The following is a 14,260-nucleotide window of genomic DNA, read 5'->3' as shown; positions in this document are numbered from 1 at the left end:
AACATTTCTGGATTTGGCTCTCTCAGGATCTTTGAAATCAATGAGAATCCTTGGGGTTTGCTTTTCTCATTCCTAATTAGGGAAGACCCTAAAGTCATCCAAAGGGGATTCTAGTCAAGAGCAGACCCTCACCCCACCCCACCCTCCACCCCCGCCCCCCAGTGTTGACTCTACCCACCATTTGGACTTACTGAAGAAGGTGTCTGGAAGGTCTGGAAACTTCCAGACTTGGGAGGGGGGTTGAGTCTGAGGTCATCTGACCTTAGAGAGAACTAGGCCCTGGCTCAGCCTCTCTTCACTCTCCAGTTGACGACAGGACGCCTGGGCCAGGTGGTGGAAGATAAGAAGTCTATCCAGCTGAAGGATCTCACCTCTGTAAGCCATGGCCTGGCTGGACCAGGGGAGGAGGCAAAGGGACAGGGTCTCTGGGACAAGACAGCCTGAGAATGGGGGAAACAAGCCCCAGGGACCTTCTCCCAACCCATACCCATGTCCTAGGGTTTCCCATCTCACAGAGGTCCCTTAGAACTGCCTGTTGCAGAGTGTGGTGGAGGGCTAGGGGAGGGAAGCATGGTCCCTCCCTCCTTCCCTGCCCTGACACACCTCCCCCTTTGCAGGAGGATGTACAACAGCTGCAAAGCATGTTGGGCTGTGAGCTGCAGGCAATGCTCTGCGTTCCTGTCATCAGCCGGGCCACTGACCAGGTGGTGGCCTTGGCCTGCGCCTTCAACAAGCTCGGAGGAGACTTGTGAGTCTTGGTGGGGTGAAGTGGATCAGAAGCTGAAAGACTGGGCAGGGCTCTCTACTAGGGTAACAGGGAAGGGCACCAGGCAGGGGATACTGCCCCAGCAGTGGTGGGTCAAATGGTTCGTTGCTGCAAGAGACTATGGGATTGTGAAGGTGCCAGACCCTTGCAGCTGCTGGCTGGGGCGCAGGTAATTGTTGACTCTCCATCACCCATTTTGGCTTATTTAAAATCATGTTGAGGTCCAAATGAGTTCCCCTTCTCTCTGCCCACTTCCCCCAGTTTGGGCTATCCACTGCTAGAGTACTGGTCTTTCCCCCACTTGCCATCACCCTGTTTTGGCTTTTCTGCTGGGAATTGGCTGATGGAGGGGTGGTAAGTTCTGGGATGGGTGAACTCCTTGGGACCCGCAGAGCATGAATCACACTGTGGGAAAGGGCTAAAGGGAATAGGCTGGGGGGCTGGGCTAAGCTAAGGGGCTTTAGAGACACTGATAGGGAAGCTATAAGAATCATTTGAAACGGAGGGGCAGGGCAGAGTCAGGTAAAGAGGCTTAGGAAGCATTTTGCAAGAACTGAGGTCAGATTGGGGTCTAAAAGTAGTATCACAAATAGATTTGGTGTTCTACTCCAACTCATTACTTGGTGGTAGCTGCCTGAAACAGTGGGTTGAGAATGAATATTAGTTTAGTGAGAAACAATGCTGTGATTGATTAGCCATGTCTATCCTGGGTGCAGGTTCAGTATGTGAATGCTGCCAGAGTTGGTCCAGATGGTCTAGCAGTTTGTGCCTGGATCATATAGGGAGGGAGAAGCAGGCAGGTGAGGGGTGGGTCCTGATTCTGGGATGCAGAGAGATACTGACAAAGAGCTTGGCCCCTGGGGCTCAAGCAAGCAGACTGGGTTTGAGGGCCTGGAGGTCCTGCAGAAAGTGGAGACCGGGATATTGGGACTATAGAGATGTCAGAAGCACAGGGACAGAGTCTGCATAGGTGGGGCAGAGATATAAAAGTCATAGGCCTGAGTAGCAGGACCCACCAGCACAGAGCTCTCTGTAGGCAGTTGGACAGGCCTGGGGAAGTGAAGACAGAGATGAAGTAGAACTCACTGAGGCAGGGAGGATGTGGATCTGTGTCATCTGTGGTTGGTATCCTAGCGGTGGGAGCATTTACACCATTCAATAAACACAAGTTGGGCACCTACTGTATCCAGCCCTGCATTGGTCAGGTGGCCCCGGAAAGGCCTTTGGGGAGGGGAGTACAGAGGGAAGGGGCTCATTAGGGGCTGCTGTCTGTGAGACTGGGTTCTGAGATGGCCCTAAACCTGGAGGAAAGGTGGTGTCAGAAGGGAAATGAGAAGGGGCCTTGGTGACAACTTTGTGGCCATCTCTGGGTCCCACATATTTCAGGGAGTGAGTGCTGAATGATTGCATGAGCCAAGGTGGGGTTCAGCTCAGAGCAGTGACTGCAGACAAGCTGCCTGGAGCCCAGAGAACGGGGACTCCAGAGTCCCTTGAGCTGGGCGTGGTGATGAGGCTGGTGGCCAGGGCAGAGGTAGAGTATAGTTAAAACATTCAGCAAACACCTCCCATATAACTCCCTGGTACCAGGCTCTGCACTGGGTGGTACAGTCATGGTCCCTGCCTTCAAGACTTGGAGTTTATTTTCAGGGCCAAGAGGGAGGAGGGTGGGAAAGGTATTCTAGGCAGAGAGAACAGTGTGGGGAAAAGCGTGAAGGTGTGAAAGAGACTGAGGTTTTCTCAGAATGAGGAGGATCTTAGTATGGCTTAGTATGAGAGATACCCATAGATTAGGGGAGAGAGGTGAGTGGGACCAGACTGAGGGGCCTCAAATGTCGTGGTAGGGAAGGGGGAGACAGACACAGGCTGGTAGGGAAGGTGGGGAGACAGACACAGGCTGGTGGGGATGGGGATGTAGACCCAAATCATTGGGCAACAAGCATGAGTGGGGGATATCCTGGCAGAGGAGCACTGAGACCAGCCATAAAATGGGAAGAAGCCTAGGCAGGGAATCTGGGGACAGAGAGAAGGTCAAGATCTTTGAGGTGTGTTCCCTGCTCCCCCTCACTCCGAAGACCCCCACATGGAGAGGCTAACCCATCTCCCCAGAGCAGGTCCTGCCCCAACTTGGTCCATCCGGCCCCACAAAACTCCCTAGTGATGAGTCATTTGGTGGCCAGATTGAATAACCTCAAAAAGGATTTGGGGCTATCTTTTCAGCTGAGAGCTAGCTGTCTGAGTAAGGTGGGCACTACCCTCCTCACAAACACCTCAGGATTTATGGAGGCACCAGATCAGGGCCTGCAGACTCAGGGTGAGTAGGACAGTGGCAGGAGCTGGACAAGACAGGGTACTTCGTGAGGCCAGAAGGGCCCCTGGGAAGAGCAGGAGAGTATCCACCTCTGGCCTGGGCAAGTCTCTAGTCCGAGAGAAGAGACCCAGCCTCAGTCTGGATAAATCTGAAGTCAGAGGATAGAGACATGGCTCTGGCTTCAATCAACAATAGTCTGAGGAGGATTAGAGTCCTCCCCTCAGGGAGCCCCAAGTCTGAGGGGGGAAGCTGGCCCAGCTGCCTGTGCAGGGAACAGCCCCAGTAGAGGGGAGTGATGGTTAGCTACTGCGTCTCTGAGTGGGCTTCCTGGAGAAATGGAAGTAAGGAGAAACAGGGAGAAATCCATTGTCCACTGCCTCTCCAGTGACCTCTGCCCTCTGCCCCAGGTTCACGGACCAGGATGAGCATGTGATCCAGCACTGCTTCCACTACACTAGCACGGTGCTCACCAGCACCCTGGCCTTCCAGAAAGAGCAAAAGCTCAAGTGTGAGTGCCAGGTGAGTGACCTTCTAGGAGCCACTCTGGGGAAGGGGTCGCCCAGCTCTCAGCCCCAGAGCATCATCCATAAGGGAAAAAGCCCATGTCTTTCTGGACCCATGGCAGGAAGGTTACCTAGTGCCCTGGAGGCTTCTTAAAGAGGGATGTCGGTGGGTCCTCAGGACAGCGCCGCTGGCTGCAGGCACTGTATGTGACCGTCCTCTAGTGTTCAACTTGGGTACTACAGCAACATCTGGGCAGCTAGAGCAGTGTGAATGAGCATCTGAGATTCAAGATTACTGTGCACCTTCACTGGGGCTATACTTCCACTCCTTCACTTGGTAGCCAAATGATATAACTAGACTGTGCCAGTCCCCAGCCTGTCCAGAGAGCCCTAAAGGGGGCATGAGAAGACCCTGGAGCTGTTGGAAGCAGGGGGATGGAAGGTGTGACCTCTGCAATGTGAACCCCTATGATTTTCATCTCCTCCATTCCAGGCTCTTCTCCAAGTGGCAAAGAACCTCTTCACTCACCTGGGTGAGTGAACTGGCCTCCATGCCTGGCTGTGGGTGGGAGCGGGGACTGGCATTTTGGGGAAGAGAGGTGGCAGGGCTTGGCCTCGGCATTCTAGCCTGGTCTCACCAATGCCCTCCATACTTCTCCCTCCCACAGATGATGTCTCTGTCCTGCTCCAGGAGATCATCACAGAGGCCAGAAACCTCAGCAATGCTGAGATGTAAGTCAGTCTACCCCAGGGTAAGGTGAGAGAGGCCCCAGTCCTGGGTCCTCATCCCCTTCCTTCTTCGCTTTCTTTTTTCCCCTCCACTGCCTTCTTGCGGGACCCTATCATGTTTTGTGTGATCCTTTATTTCATGCCTGTGACCCTCACTAATAACGTTCAATGATAGCAGGGGCAGGGCTCACTTTGTTGGCCCTGGGTCCCCAGCTCCTAACACAGTGCCTGGCACATAGTAGGCACTACAAGAAAAAAAATCATTGGGATTAACTAATGTCTGGAGTCAGCCAGCCCTCAGGAGGGTCTCTCATAACGGATAGCACCTTTCAGGCTTCAGAAATCTAGGCTTTGCCTAAAGTCATGAGAAGTGGGGGGTGGTGGGAGAGGGCTGTCAGGGTCCTGTGGACCGTGGCTGTCTCCCCACAGCTGCTCCGTGTTCCTGCTGGATCAGAATGAGCTGGTGGCCAAGGTGTTCGACGGGGGCGTGGTGGATGACGAGGTGAGGCACGGGCGCGCGGAGGGAGTGTGTGGCCGTAGTCCTGGGGGCCGGGAGTCCACAAGGCGCCCAAGGAGGAGGAAGCGGGACAGTCCATGGTCCGTTCTGTGGCCGGCCGCTGACTTCCTCTCTACTCCATCACTGCCCTGGCAGAGCTACGAGATCCGCATCCCGGCTGACCAGGGCATTGCGGGCCACGTGGCAACCACCGGCCAGATCCTGAACATCCCGGACGCGTACGCGCATCCGCTTTTCTACCGTGGTGTGGACGACAGCACCGGCTTCCGCACGCGCAACATCCTCTGCTTTCCCATCAAGAACGAGAACCAGGGTGCGAGCTCCGGGCAGCTCCGGGAAGTGGGGCGGGCTCGGGCGGGGGCGGGGCCTGAGCAGGATGGGGCGGAGCCGAGCGGAGGGTCGGCGACCCTTCCCCACCGCCTTAGCGTCCGGAAGCAGAAAGGACAGGACGGGACTACCCTGGCTGGGACGTCCCTTGAGGACACCCTGGGAGGGCGGACGCCGCCGGACACATCCAGCAGCCGGTCCTAGCCCCTCTCCGGCCCCCAGAGGTCATCGGTGTGGCCGAGCTGGTGAACAAGATTAACGGACCATGGTTCAGCAAGTTCGACGAGGACTTGGCAACCGCCTTCTCCATCTACTGTGGCATCAGCATAGCCCATGTGAGTGGGGGAAAGGGCAGGGTCGGTGCAGGACCCTCTGTTCACCTTCACATTGGCTGTGTCCAGACGGGCACTGTGAGTCTGAGCTCTGTTGCTCGGTTGCTGTGCAGCCTTCAGTTCCTGCTGGTCACCTCTAGCCTCAGATTCCCATCTGAAAATTGGGGATACTATTTCCTATCTTGCCAAGTTAGCCTCCTGGGATCAGGGGGAAACCCCAATTGTCATTAATACCCACCCTCTTTGCCAAGCAGCCTCAACCCAAGCCCCTGATCAGCTTCTTTTTGGGAAATGTTGGGTCTCATTGTCCAGAGTTGGCTCTGAGCCAGGAATCCAACCACTAGGTTCCTGAGGCTAACCCATTCCTTGCATCTCTGTCTCTGCTGTGGGACTCAGGCTCCATGACTGAAGACTGGGGCAGGCTCAGGAGGGGGTGCAAAGTGCCGGATCAAATGCTGAGAGGACCTGGGGAGGAGGGGCAAGGGGGGAAGGTATGGGTGAAAGTCGGAGGGGTGTCCCTACTCTGGCTGGAGCTTGAAAGCTTGAACTAGAGCCAGCATGGGATAGGAACGGGGCGGGGGGGGGGGGGCGCTATATGATCCTTTTGTCCCAGTCCTGGGCATTCTGAGATTTCATAGCCACCTAGTTTGAGCCCCACCTTTCCCTCTCTCTCCTAGTCCCTCCTATACAAGAAAGTGAATGAGGCCCAGTATCGCAGCCACCTAGCCAATGAGATGATGATGTACCACATGAAGGTGAGGCCTGCACGGAGCTTCTGTCCTTCTTCTCAGGATCCCAGGGTCCCCTGCAGCCCACCTATTTCTTCCCTGCCTCCCAGTTCCTCGGGGGCCCAGGACCAGCCTGGGTTTTCTGATCACCCTTTCCTGAAGATAAGAAGATAGATTCAAAGCAATGCCTGGCCTCCTGCTCTCCTCTGGGGCAGCCTCTTCCAAGCAGTTTCCGGTTCAGCTCCAAGGCTGGCAGCAGGACCCATCCCGGGGAGGAATTTGGTTTGGCCAGGTGTTCCCCATATCCGGTGATGACTCCCACCTTGAGAATTACTGAAGGCTAGGAAGCTTACTCAGGGCCCTTCCCACAGCTCACCTACATTCAGTGGTCATGCACGCCTCCATAGTCTGCTGATAATCTGTCTCATTCCCAGACCCTGTTTCAGAAAAGCTGTCCTGGGCTTTAGTTTAGAGTGTGTGGTGGTCATTTTCCTCTTCCCTGTGTCCAAACCAAAAGGTCCCAGACTCTGTGGATAGGGTCAAAGCTGTGATAGGAAGGATTAAGGTTAGACTCTGGGATGTTACCCCTGAAAGAAAGAATCCTCAAGTTAGTGTCTATGAAAGGCTGGCATTGTTTGCTGGTGTCCCGAAGTGGTGTTTCTCTGTCTTTGCTGAGGACAGGCTGTCACAGACGAGGGGTGTCACAGGCGAGGAGGCACAGTAGATGGGCTGTACCACAGTGGTCTCCTGCCAGTGATACCCCATGGATTGGAGTATCCATGCCCTGCCGTGGGTGCATTCTGGGCCAGGGCGCTCCCTCCCACTGTGGGATTTTGAGGGTGAGGACACTGGATGGGGGTGGAGGCCATCTTCTAATACTCTGGTTGCTCCCCTCTAGGTCTCTGATGATGAATACACCAAACTTCTCCATGATGGGATCCAGCCTGTGGCTGCCATTGACTCCAACTTTGCCAGTTTCACCTATACCCCTCGCTCTCTGCCCGAGGATGACACTTCCATGGTGAGCTGTCCCTCCCCCCATTTGACTGCATAGGTGGAGGGTGTACAGCCAGAGATTTAAGTTAGATGTGGATAGGAACTTCCTGGCAAGACAGAGTCATCACCAAAGGCTAGAGAGCCTCCCTCAGAGATGGAGTGGGCATGTGGTCTGCCGGTGTGGGCCACAGGGCCTGCCCAGGGCTCGTGGCTGGACTGGGTGATCGCCAAGGGCTGCTCCAGAACCCACAATGCCTGGGGCACGTGGCCTCAGGGTTGGCGCCTCCCTCCCTAGCTTTCTAAGATTTTGTGTGAGTTTGGTTCCAAGAGTTCTTCGGTCCCCTGTTTCTAAAAGTTCATGGATCCGAGAATGCTTGTCTCTACCGTTTTATGGTTCTCCAGTTCAGATCTAAAGTTCTAAGATTCCAAAAGTTTGGAAGCTTCAAGAAGGGGCAAGGCAGGGGACCCATTTTGAAACGGACAGTCCCTCTGAATCCTCCCTTCTACTCTCTCCAGGCCATCCTGAGCATGCTGCAGGACATGAATTTCATCAATAACTACAAAATTGACTGCCCAACTCTGGCCCGGTGTGTGCCCCAGCCCTCCCCTCCACGTGCAGGCAGCCCTGGTCTTTGCCTCCCTCTGTCCTCTACTCTCACATCCATTGCCCCAGCATTCTGGGAAGGGGTCTCTGTGGACGACTAGGAGTGGCCCAGTCTGTGGGAGTGGAGAGGATCCGTGAGTGAGAGGCAATTCACAGACACTGGGACCATGAGTAAAGGGAAGGAATGGGGCAAGGCACAGCCTGAAGGGCTTGCTGGAAGAGGAGAGCCTGAGGCCCCTCTGCTGCCCTCTCCCCTCTGCCAGGTTCTGTTTGATGGTGAAGAAGGGCTACCGGGATCCCCCCTACCACAACTGGATGCATGCCTTTTCTGTCTCCCACTTCTGCTACCTGCTCTACAAGAATCTGGAGCTTACCAACTACCTCGAGTGAGTGTCTGCACTGACCCCCAAGTCTGGCAGCTGTTACAGTCCCCTGCTTTGGGATAGGGGAGGCACCTAAGGATGACAGGCACTTTACATACACCACCTCCCACGATCCTCTTAACGGTTCTGAGGAAGGCTACATTGCCCCATTTTCCAGGTGGGACTTGCTCACAGTCACATGTCCCATACTCATGGAGCAGTGAGCCTGTCAAACTCCAAACCAGGGCTGCTTTCCCAGAAGGGGACCCGGGTGTCCCCGGCTCCTGTCTGGTGGCTCCTGGACATCTCATGCAGCCATTCTTCCTCTGGATGTGTGGAAGGGGCCTGATCTCCCTCTCCCCTCTGCCTCCCAACCAGGGACATCGAGATCTTCGCCTTGTTTATTTCCTGCATGTGTCATGACCTGGACCACAGAGGCACAAACAATTCCTTCCAGGTGGCCTCGGTAAGATTCTGCCCTCCTCAGAGTGGGCACCCTCCTCAGGGCATCTGGGAGTCTCATTCCTCCAGCCTGAGGAGAGATGGGAGCTCGTGGGACCGGGAGCCGGTTTGGAGATGGGAGGAGGCTCTCCAAGGCTTTGCCTGGGCTCTGAGATGGGGGAATGGTGAGGGCAGGGAGGACAGGGCAATGCCTAGCCTAATATGGCAGGCACTTGCATCTGGATGTAAGGAGTAATGGAGATTTCCCGGGATTTTCCAGAAATCTGTGCTGGCTGCTCTCTACAGCTCCGAGGGCTCTGTCATGGAGGTACCACCATTCTGCCCAATATCCCTGTGCCCATCATCCTCTTAAGGCTGATGACTTACATAGTTAGACCATGACCCAGGTCCTCCTGTTCCCAAGCCGTGCTCTCCAGACAGGCTGTGAGAGCTGTAGCCATACCCCAGGGCATGTCGGGCTCATTTTGCTGGATGGGCTCGGAGGGGTGCAGGTGTGGATGGGGATGTGGGTCAGCCTGAAGGTCCTGCCCGAGCCCAGGTTTGCACAGGGAGAACTTGTATTTAGCATGTCTCTCTTGGCATATCTGGGAACACCCTGTTCCACCCCCACTCCACCAGGCCTGGGATGGCTCCACCTCCCGTCACACCCAGTTTTGCCTTAGGTTGTTTGAATTGTGTCTGCCCACCCCAGGATGGGAGCCTCTTGGGGCAGGGACAAAATCTGAGATCTCTCTGAATTCCTTGCACTTGGCATGGGGTCTGGCACAGAATAGGAGCCAAACCTGGGACAAGGTCACCTTGCCCCCTGCTGCCCCCTACAACATCCCTCTGGAGACTGCCCCTGCTTGCATACCCCTGGGAGATGAGGGGCTCACTCCCTCCCATGAGGCCTTGTGGCAGCCCCACTTCTGCCCTCTGCGTTCTGTGCTCAGCCTGCTCCTTCTCTCAATGACAGCCCTTCAGCATCTGGAGACAGGAGCCTTGCCCTCACCTCATCACTGCCTTTCTTTGTCAGCAAACAAATGTTTGCTGCATGAATTAGTGTCTAGGACTCCAATGGATCATTTCAGAATCATTCCGGTTTGAGAAGTCCTCAGAGCTTGCCTTGTCATGTCCCTTCATGTGACAGCTGAGGGATCTGAAGCTCAGAGCCTGCGAGGACTTGCCCGGGGTCACACAGAGGGCTGAAACAGAACCCAGAAAGGGAACTAGGACCCCCGACTCCCCGTTTCTGCCTGCTCTGCTCACCTTGGGGGCTGGGGCTGCACCGGTCCTGCTCCCTCTCTTGGCATCAGTGGTCAGCAGAGCCCCCGGCCCCAGCTGGGCCCCCATCATTCCTCTCCCCACAGAGGCACCACTTCGCTCAGGCCATCGCCATCCTCAACACCCATGGTTGCAACATCTTTGACCACTTCTCCCGGAAGGTGATGGGGCCAGGGTTGGGGGTGAGGGAGTGGGAGCCCAGAGCTGGCCTGAGGCAGGAGAAGGAGCCGAGGGAGTGGGTGGGGGCGTTTGGCAGGAGGCCCTGACATCTCCTCGCTCCCCTGCCCACCCTGGCCCAGGACTATCAGCGTATGCTGGACCTGATGCGGGACATCATCTTGGCCACCGATCTGGCCCACCACCTCCGCATCTTCAAGGACCTCCAGAAGATGGCCGAAGGTGCCTGTCTTTAACCCCAGACCTTGGGGTTGGGAAAGGACCACCAAGAGGGGGATGTGCTGAGAGAGACCTACTCTCTCCAGCATCAACCCACCAAACCCAGGCAGTTGCAGCACCGACCCTTCGGCTCCCACCCAGGGTGCCGAATTTCATGGACCACATAGGTGGGCCCTGGGGACCTTGCCCTCAGAGAGAGGGGGTGGGGCCTCCTCTCCCTGACCACACGCTCTCCCCAACAGTGGGTTATGACCGAACGAACAAGCAACACCATAGCCTCCTCCTCTGCCTCCTTATGACCTCCTGTGACCTCTCTGACCAGACCAAGGGCTGGAAGACTACAAGGAAGATCGCAGTAAGTGTTGCCCCTCCCTGGGAGGGTGCAGGCTGCACAGCCTGCCAAGTTCTGTGTGGCTCCTGCATCTTGCTCACCCTCTCTGTGCTGAGCTCAGCCTGGCTATATTTTGGGGAGACAGAAACCTAGACCACCTCAGGGTGACAGATGGGGAGATTAGAAAGGGGCATGGACTCACCAGGGGTCACACAGCAAGTCAGTGGCTGGCGGAAGGTGGGCCAGAACCCAGCCACTCCTCCCGATCTGGGCCAACCCACTGTCAAACTGGGGATGGTGCGGACAGACCCTGAAGGAGGGCTGAGGGATGCCTCAGTTTGCCAGTTTGGGAATGGGCTGTAGAGGAGCTCACGTGGACGGATTCCACACACAAGTTGTGATGAGAGTGTTGGCCTTTCAGGAGCTGATCTACAAAGAGTTCTTCTCCCAGGGAGACTTGGTAAGTGGGGAGTGACTGCTGGTGTCAGGTTGTGGGGAGAGGGATCCTGGGCTGGGGCCGGGAGGGGCTGGGTTAGCTTCATCCTGGTACCTGATGGAGGGAGGAGGGGACCAGGCCTGATGACTCAACTGCCCACAGGAGAAAGCCATGGGCAACAGACCGATGGAGATGATGGACCGGGAGAAGGCCTACATCCCTGAGCTGCAGATCAGCTTTATGGAGCATATCGCGATGCCTATTTACAAGTGAGAGAGCTCAGGGGGTCTGCTGGGGGTAGGGGGGACAGGGCTGGCTGTGGCAGTCACAGCAGATGCAGGTGCTATCTCCTGTGGGCCCATAAACGGGCCCTTCGCTTCATGTTCTCCTTGAGCGTCCAGTCCTATGCCTCACACTCTCGTGGAAGTTCTTCCTGTGGTAGAGCCCTAATCCTTCTTGCTACTCACAGTCTGATTTGTGACCCTGTCCATGTCCGTTTGCACCCCTAGGCTGCTGCAGGACCTGTTCCCCAAGGCGGCAGAGCTATATGAACGTGTGGCCTCTAACCGTGAGCACTGGACCAAAGTGTCTCACAAATTCACCATCCGCGGCCTCCCGAGCAACAACTCGCTGGACTTCCTGGATGAGGAGTACGAGGTGCCTCAGCTGGATGGCACTGGGGCCCCTGTCAATGGCTGTTTCAGCCTTGATGCTGAGTGAGCCCCCCCCCCCCCCAGGACCCTTCCCTGCCCAGGCCTCCTCTCACAGCCCCCCACTGGCCTGGCCGGGTGCCCTGGGACCAGAGCCACGGGTCCTAGGTTCTAGACCAGGACTTACCATGTGACCCTGAGCAAGTACCGACCTTTCTGGGCCTCAGCTTTCCTGTCTGTGTAATGGAAGCAAGACTTCCAGCCTCACCAAGATTTTGTCATTTGTCCTCTGAGAGCACAGGGGTGACTGATGAGCAGCGAGCCCTGCTCTGCACTTCTGACCACATCTTGGCAAATCCTCCCCAGCCACTCCTCTGAGGCAGCCTGGATGGTCTCTCCTGGGCCCCATTCCTGCCCCATTAGATCTGTGCCCTCTTCCCTCTCCAGGGTCCTCATGCAAGGAGAGGGTGGGACATCTGAATGAGCAGAGAATAGATCTTAGAAACAGTCATTAGCTCTGCTGGACAACTAGAAATAGCCACGGGGCCACTGAAGGTGCCCCTTAGGATCGCCACATACTTATGGTGGGCACTGGGACCCGGGGAGCTGCCAGAGGGGCAGCTCAGTGCTCTGGGCAGAGGGGGGTCAGGGAGAAAGCAGGATAGGAATGGTGGGCAGGAAGGATCCCAGGGCTGGAAGACAGGCTCCAATTGAGTCAATGATTCTCCTGGCTGTGTGACCCTGGGCAAGTGATTTCCCCTATCTAGGTGAGACAGGAGAATGGGACAATCTGTTTTCTAAGACGCCTTTTAGATCAAAGTCCCCATGGCTCTGTGGAGTCCCAGGAGAAGCCATGGAATGTCCCTGCCACCCTAGGGCAAAGAGCCAACCCTGAGTCCTTCAGTGGCCCCCTGAGTGTCCCCCCCCCCCACTTAGTCCAAGCCCCTTCCCCATTCCTGCAGCCAGAGAGGGCTGCCTCAGCCCTGACAGGGCTGACTGGCAGGGCTCCTATCTTCTTCAAGGCCATATCTACCCGTGCCCTGGGGCTTGGGAGACCCCCCCATAGGGCCGGGCTTCTTGGGTCAGCCCGGCTGCTGGCATCTCCCTTCTCTGTTTTGTTCTGTATGTGTTGTGGGGTGGGGGGAGGGGGGCCACCTGCCTTACCTATTCTGAGTTGCCTTTAGAGAGATGCGTTTTTCTAGGATTCTGTGCAACTGTTGTATATGGTCCCGTGGGCTGACCGCTTTGTACATGAGAATAAATCTATTTCTTTCTACCAACCCTCCCCCTTGGGGCTATTTCCAGATATTGTACTTGGGGATGAGGGGAACAGAACTGGGGTAGGCAAATGCCCTTTAGAACTCCTTGGCTACTGGAGCCTCCAGCCGTTGTGTCTAGCCCCTCTTACAGGAGAGTCACAGACCTCCTGTGCCAGACTGTAGGGGCTTAGAGATATGGTGGCAGATGAGGAGACCTGGGCATGGAGCAGTGAGAGGGCATGTTGGCTGGCAGAGATTGTGGACTAGAAAGAAAAGAATTGAGGGGCTGAAGCAATCAAGGAGGCTGCCTGGAGGAGGCAGCCTAGAGCTCCTCCTAAACCCTCTGTCTTCTAGCTTGCTGGTCATGAATACCCATATAGCCAGGGCCTGGGCCTCTGAACCCCCTCCTTTCTTCCCTATCTGTGTCCCCATAAATCGTCCCCTGAGTCTGACTCTACACCAGATGCAACCCTGGGTTGTGTCTGTGGAGTTAGTTCCCTGCTCTTCTGGTTGTGAGAGTGTTTGCCTCTGCACAGATAGAGAGGGGCAGACCCCAGATTGGACCATAAGGAGGATCTGACAGGCAAAAGTCTCTAGACCCACCCCCTCTCTCGCCTACATCCACCCCCCATTTCCTCTCCCTGTTCATCTCTTCCAGATCAGTAACGGTTGATATATTAAGGGCTGAACACTGGGATTTCCTTTCCTTGGAGATGGAGGAAAGAAAGACTGGGAGAAGATGATTGGGGCCATCCTGTGACACCTACAATGTCCCAGGTGCCAGCCTTTGGGACCACAGAGCCTATCTGTTTCTCTTGCTCCACAGCTTGTCACTGTTTGGTATCTGCTCTTCTGGGCCATGGTCTCCAGGCAGCTAGCCTTCCCTTAAGAACTTGGGGTCCAGTCCCCTCCCTTGCCCAGCCCCTGCTTTGGGTTCCCCCCATGTGTCTCTATCCTCTCACAGCACAGGACCCAGGCTGACCAGTGGACGCCCAGGTAGAGGCAGGTCAGTTCCTGATAGGGTCCAAGGCTGACAAGGGACGGACAGGGGACAGCTCTTGTAATGGTGTGCAGCTAACACCAGCATTGGTGTGGGTTGACATAGGTGCTCCTCTGCCTGTGACCAACCCCCCCCCCCCCCCGCCGCCCACTTCAAATGTGTGTCTCTCTTCTACCAGCCCTTGAACAAAGGAGGAGCACAGACAGCCTGTGTGCACGCTTCAGGGACCTCACTCCCCTTCCCTGCATCTGTTGTCTGTCCCCAGCTCAACCCACACTTGAGGACATTTAA

General features: G+C 55.9%; 1 protein-coding gene across 1 annotated transcript in view; it reads left to right on the top strand.

Moving 5' to 3' along the window:
* PDE2A (phosphodiesterase 2A) overlaps positions 1 to 12,990 on the top strand; it is a 94,587-nt gene extending 81,597 nt beyond the window's left edge. Inside the window, 20 exon segments of the mRNA XM_019449706.2 lie at positions 307 to 375; positions 618 to 748; positions 3,482 to 3,593; positions 4,071 to 4,110; positions 4,246 to 4,309; positions 4,736 to 4,808; positions 4,959 to 5,136; positions 5,373 to 5,485; positions 6,160 to 6,237; positions 7,109 to 7,231; positions 7,723 to 7,793; positions 8,074 to 8,196; positions 8,551 to 8,638; positions 8,894 to 8,941; positions 9,984 to 10,058; positions 10,197 to 10,296; positions 10,536 to 10,648; positions 11,046 to 11,084; positions 11,223 to 11,329; positions 11,570 to 12,990. Coding sequence (XP_019305251.2) covers positions 307 to 375; positions 618 to 748; positions 3,482 to 3,593; positions 4,071 to 4,110; positions 4,246 to 4,309; positions 4,736 to 4,808; positions 4,959 to 5,136; positions 5,373 to 5,485; positions 6,160 to 6,237; positions 7,109 to 7,231; positions 7,723 to 7,793; positions 8,074 to 8,196; positions 8,551 to 8,638; positions 8,894 to 8,941; positions 9,984 to 10,058; positions 10,197 to 10,296; positions 10,536 to 10,648; positions 11,046 to 11,084; positions 11,223 to 11,329; positions 11,570 to 11,780 — 1,956 coding nt within the window. The 3' untranslated portion in view covers positions 11,781 to 12,990.
* The last annotated feature ends 1,270 nt before the right edge of the window (positions 12,991 to 14,260 follow it).

The sequence above is a fragment of the Panthera pardus genome, unplaced genomic scaffold, assembly GCF_024362965.1.
Source record: "Panthera pardus isolate Hobbes unplaced genomic scaffold, ASM2436296v1 HiC_scaffold_12, whole genome shotgun sequence".
NCBI classification, from domain to species: domain Eukaryota; kingdom Metazoa; phylum Chordata; class Mammalia; order Carnivora; family Felidae; genus Panthera; species Panthera pardus.
The sequence above is the reverse complement of the archived record's forward strand: the minus strand, read 5'-3'. Positions and strand labels throughout refer to the sequence as shown.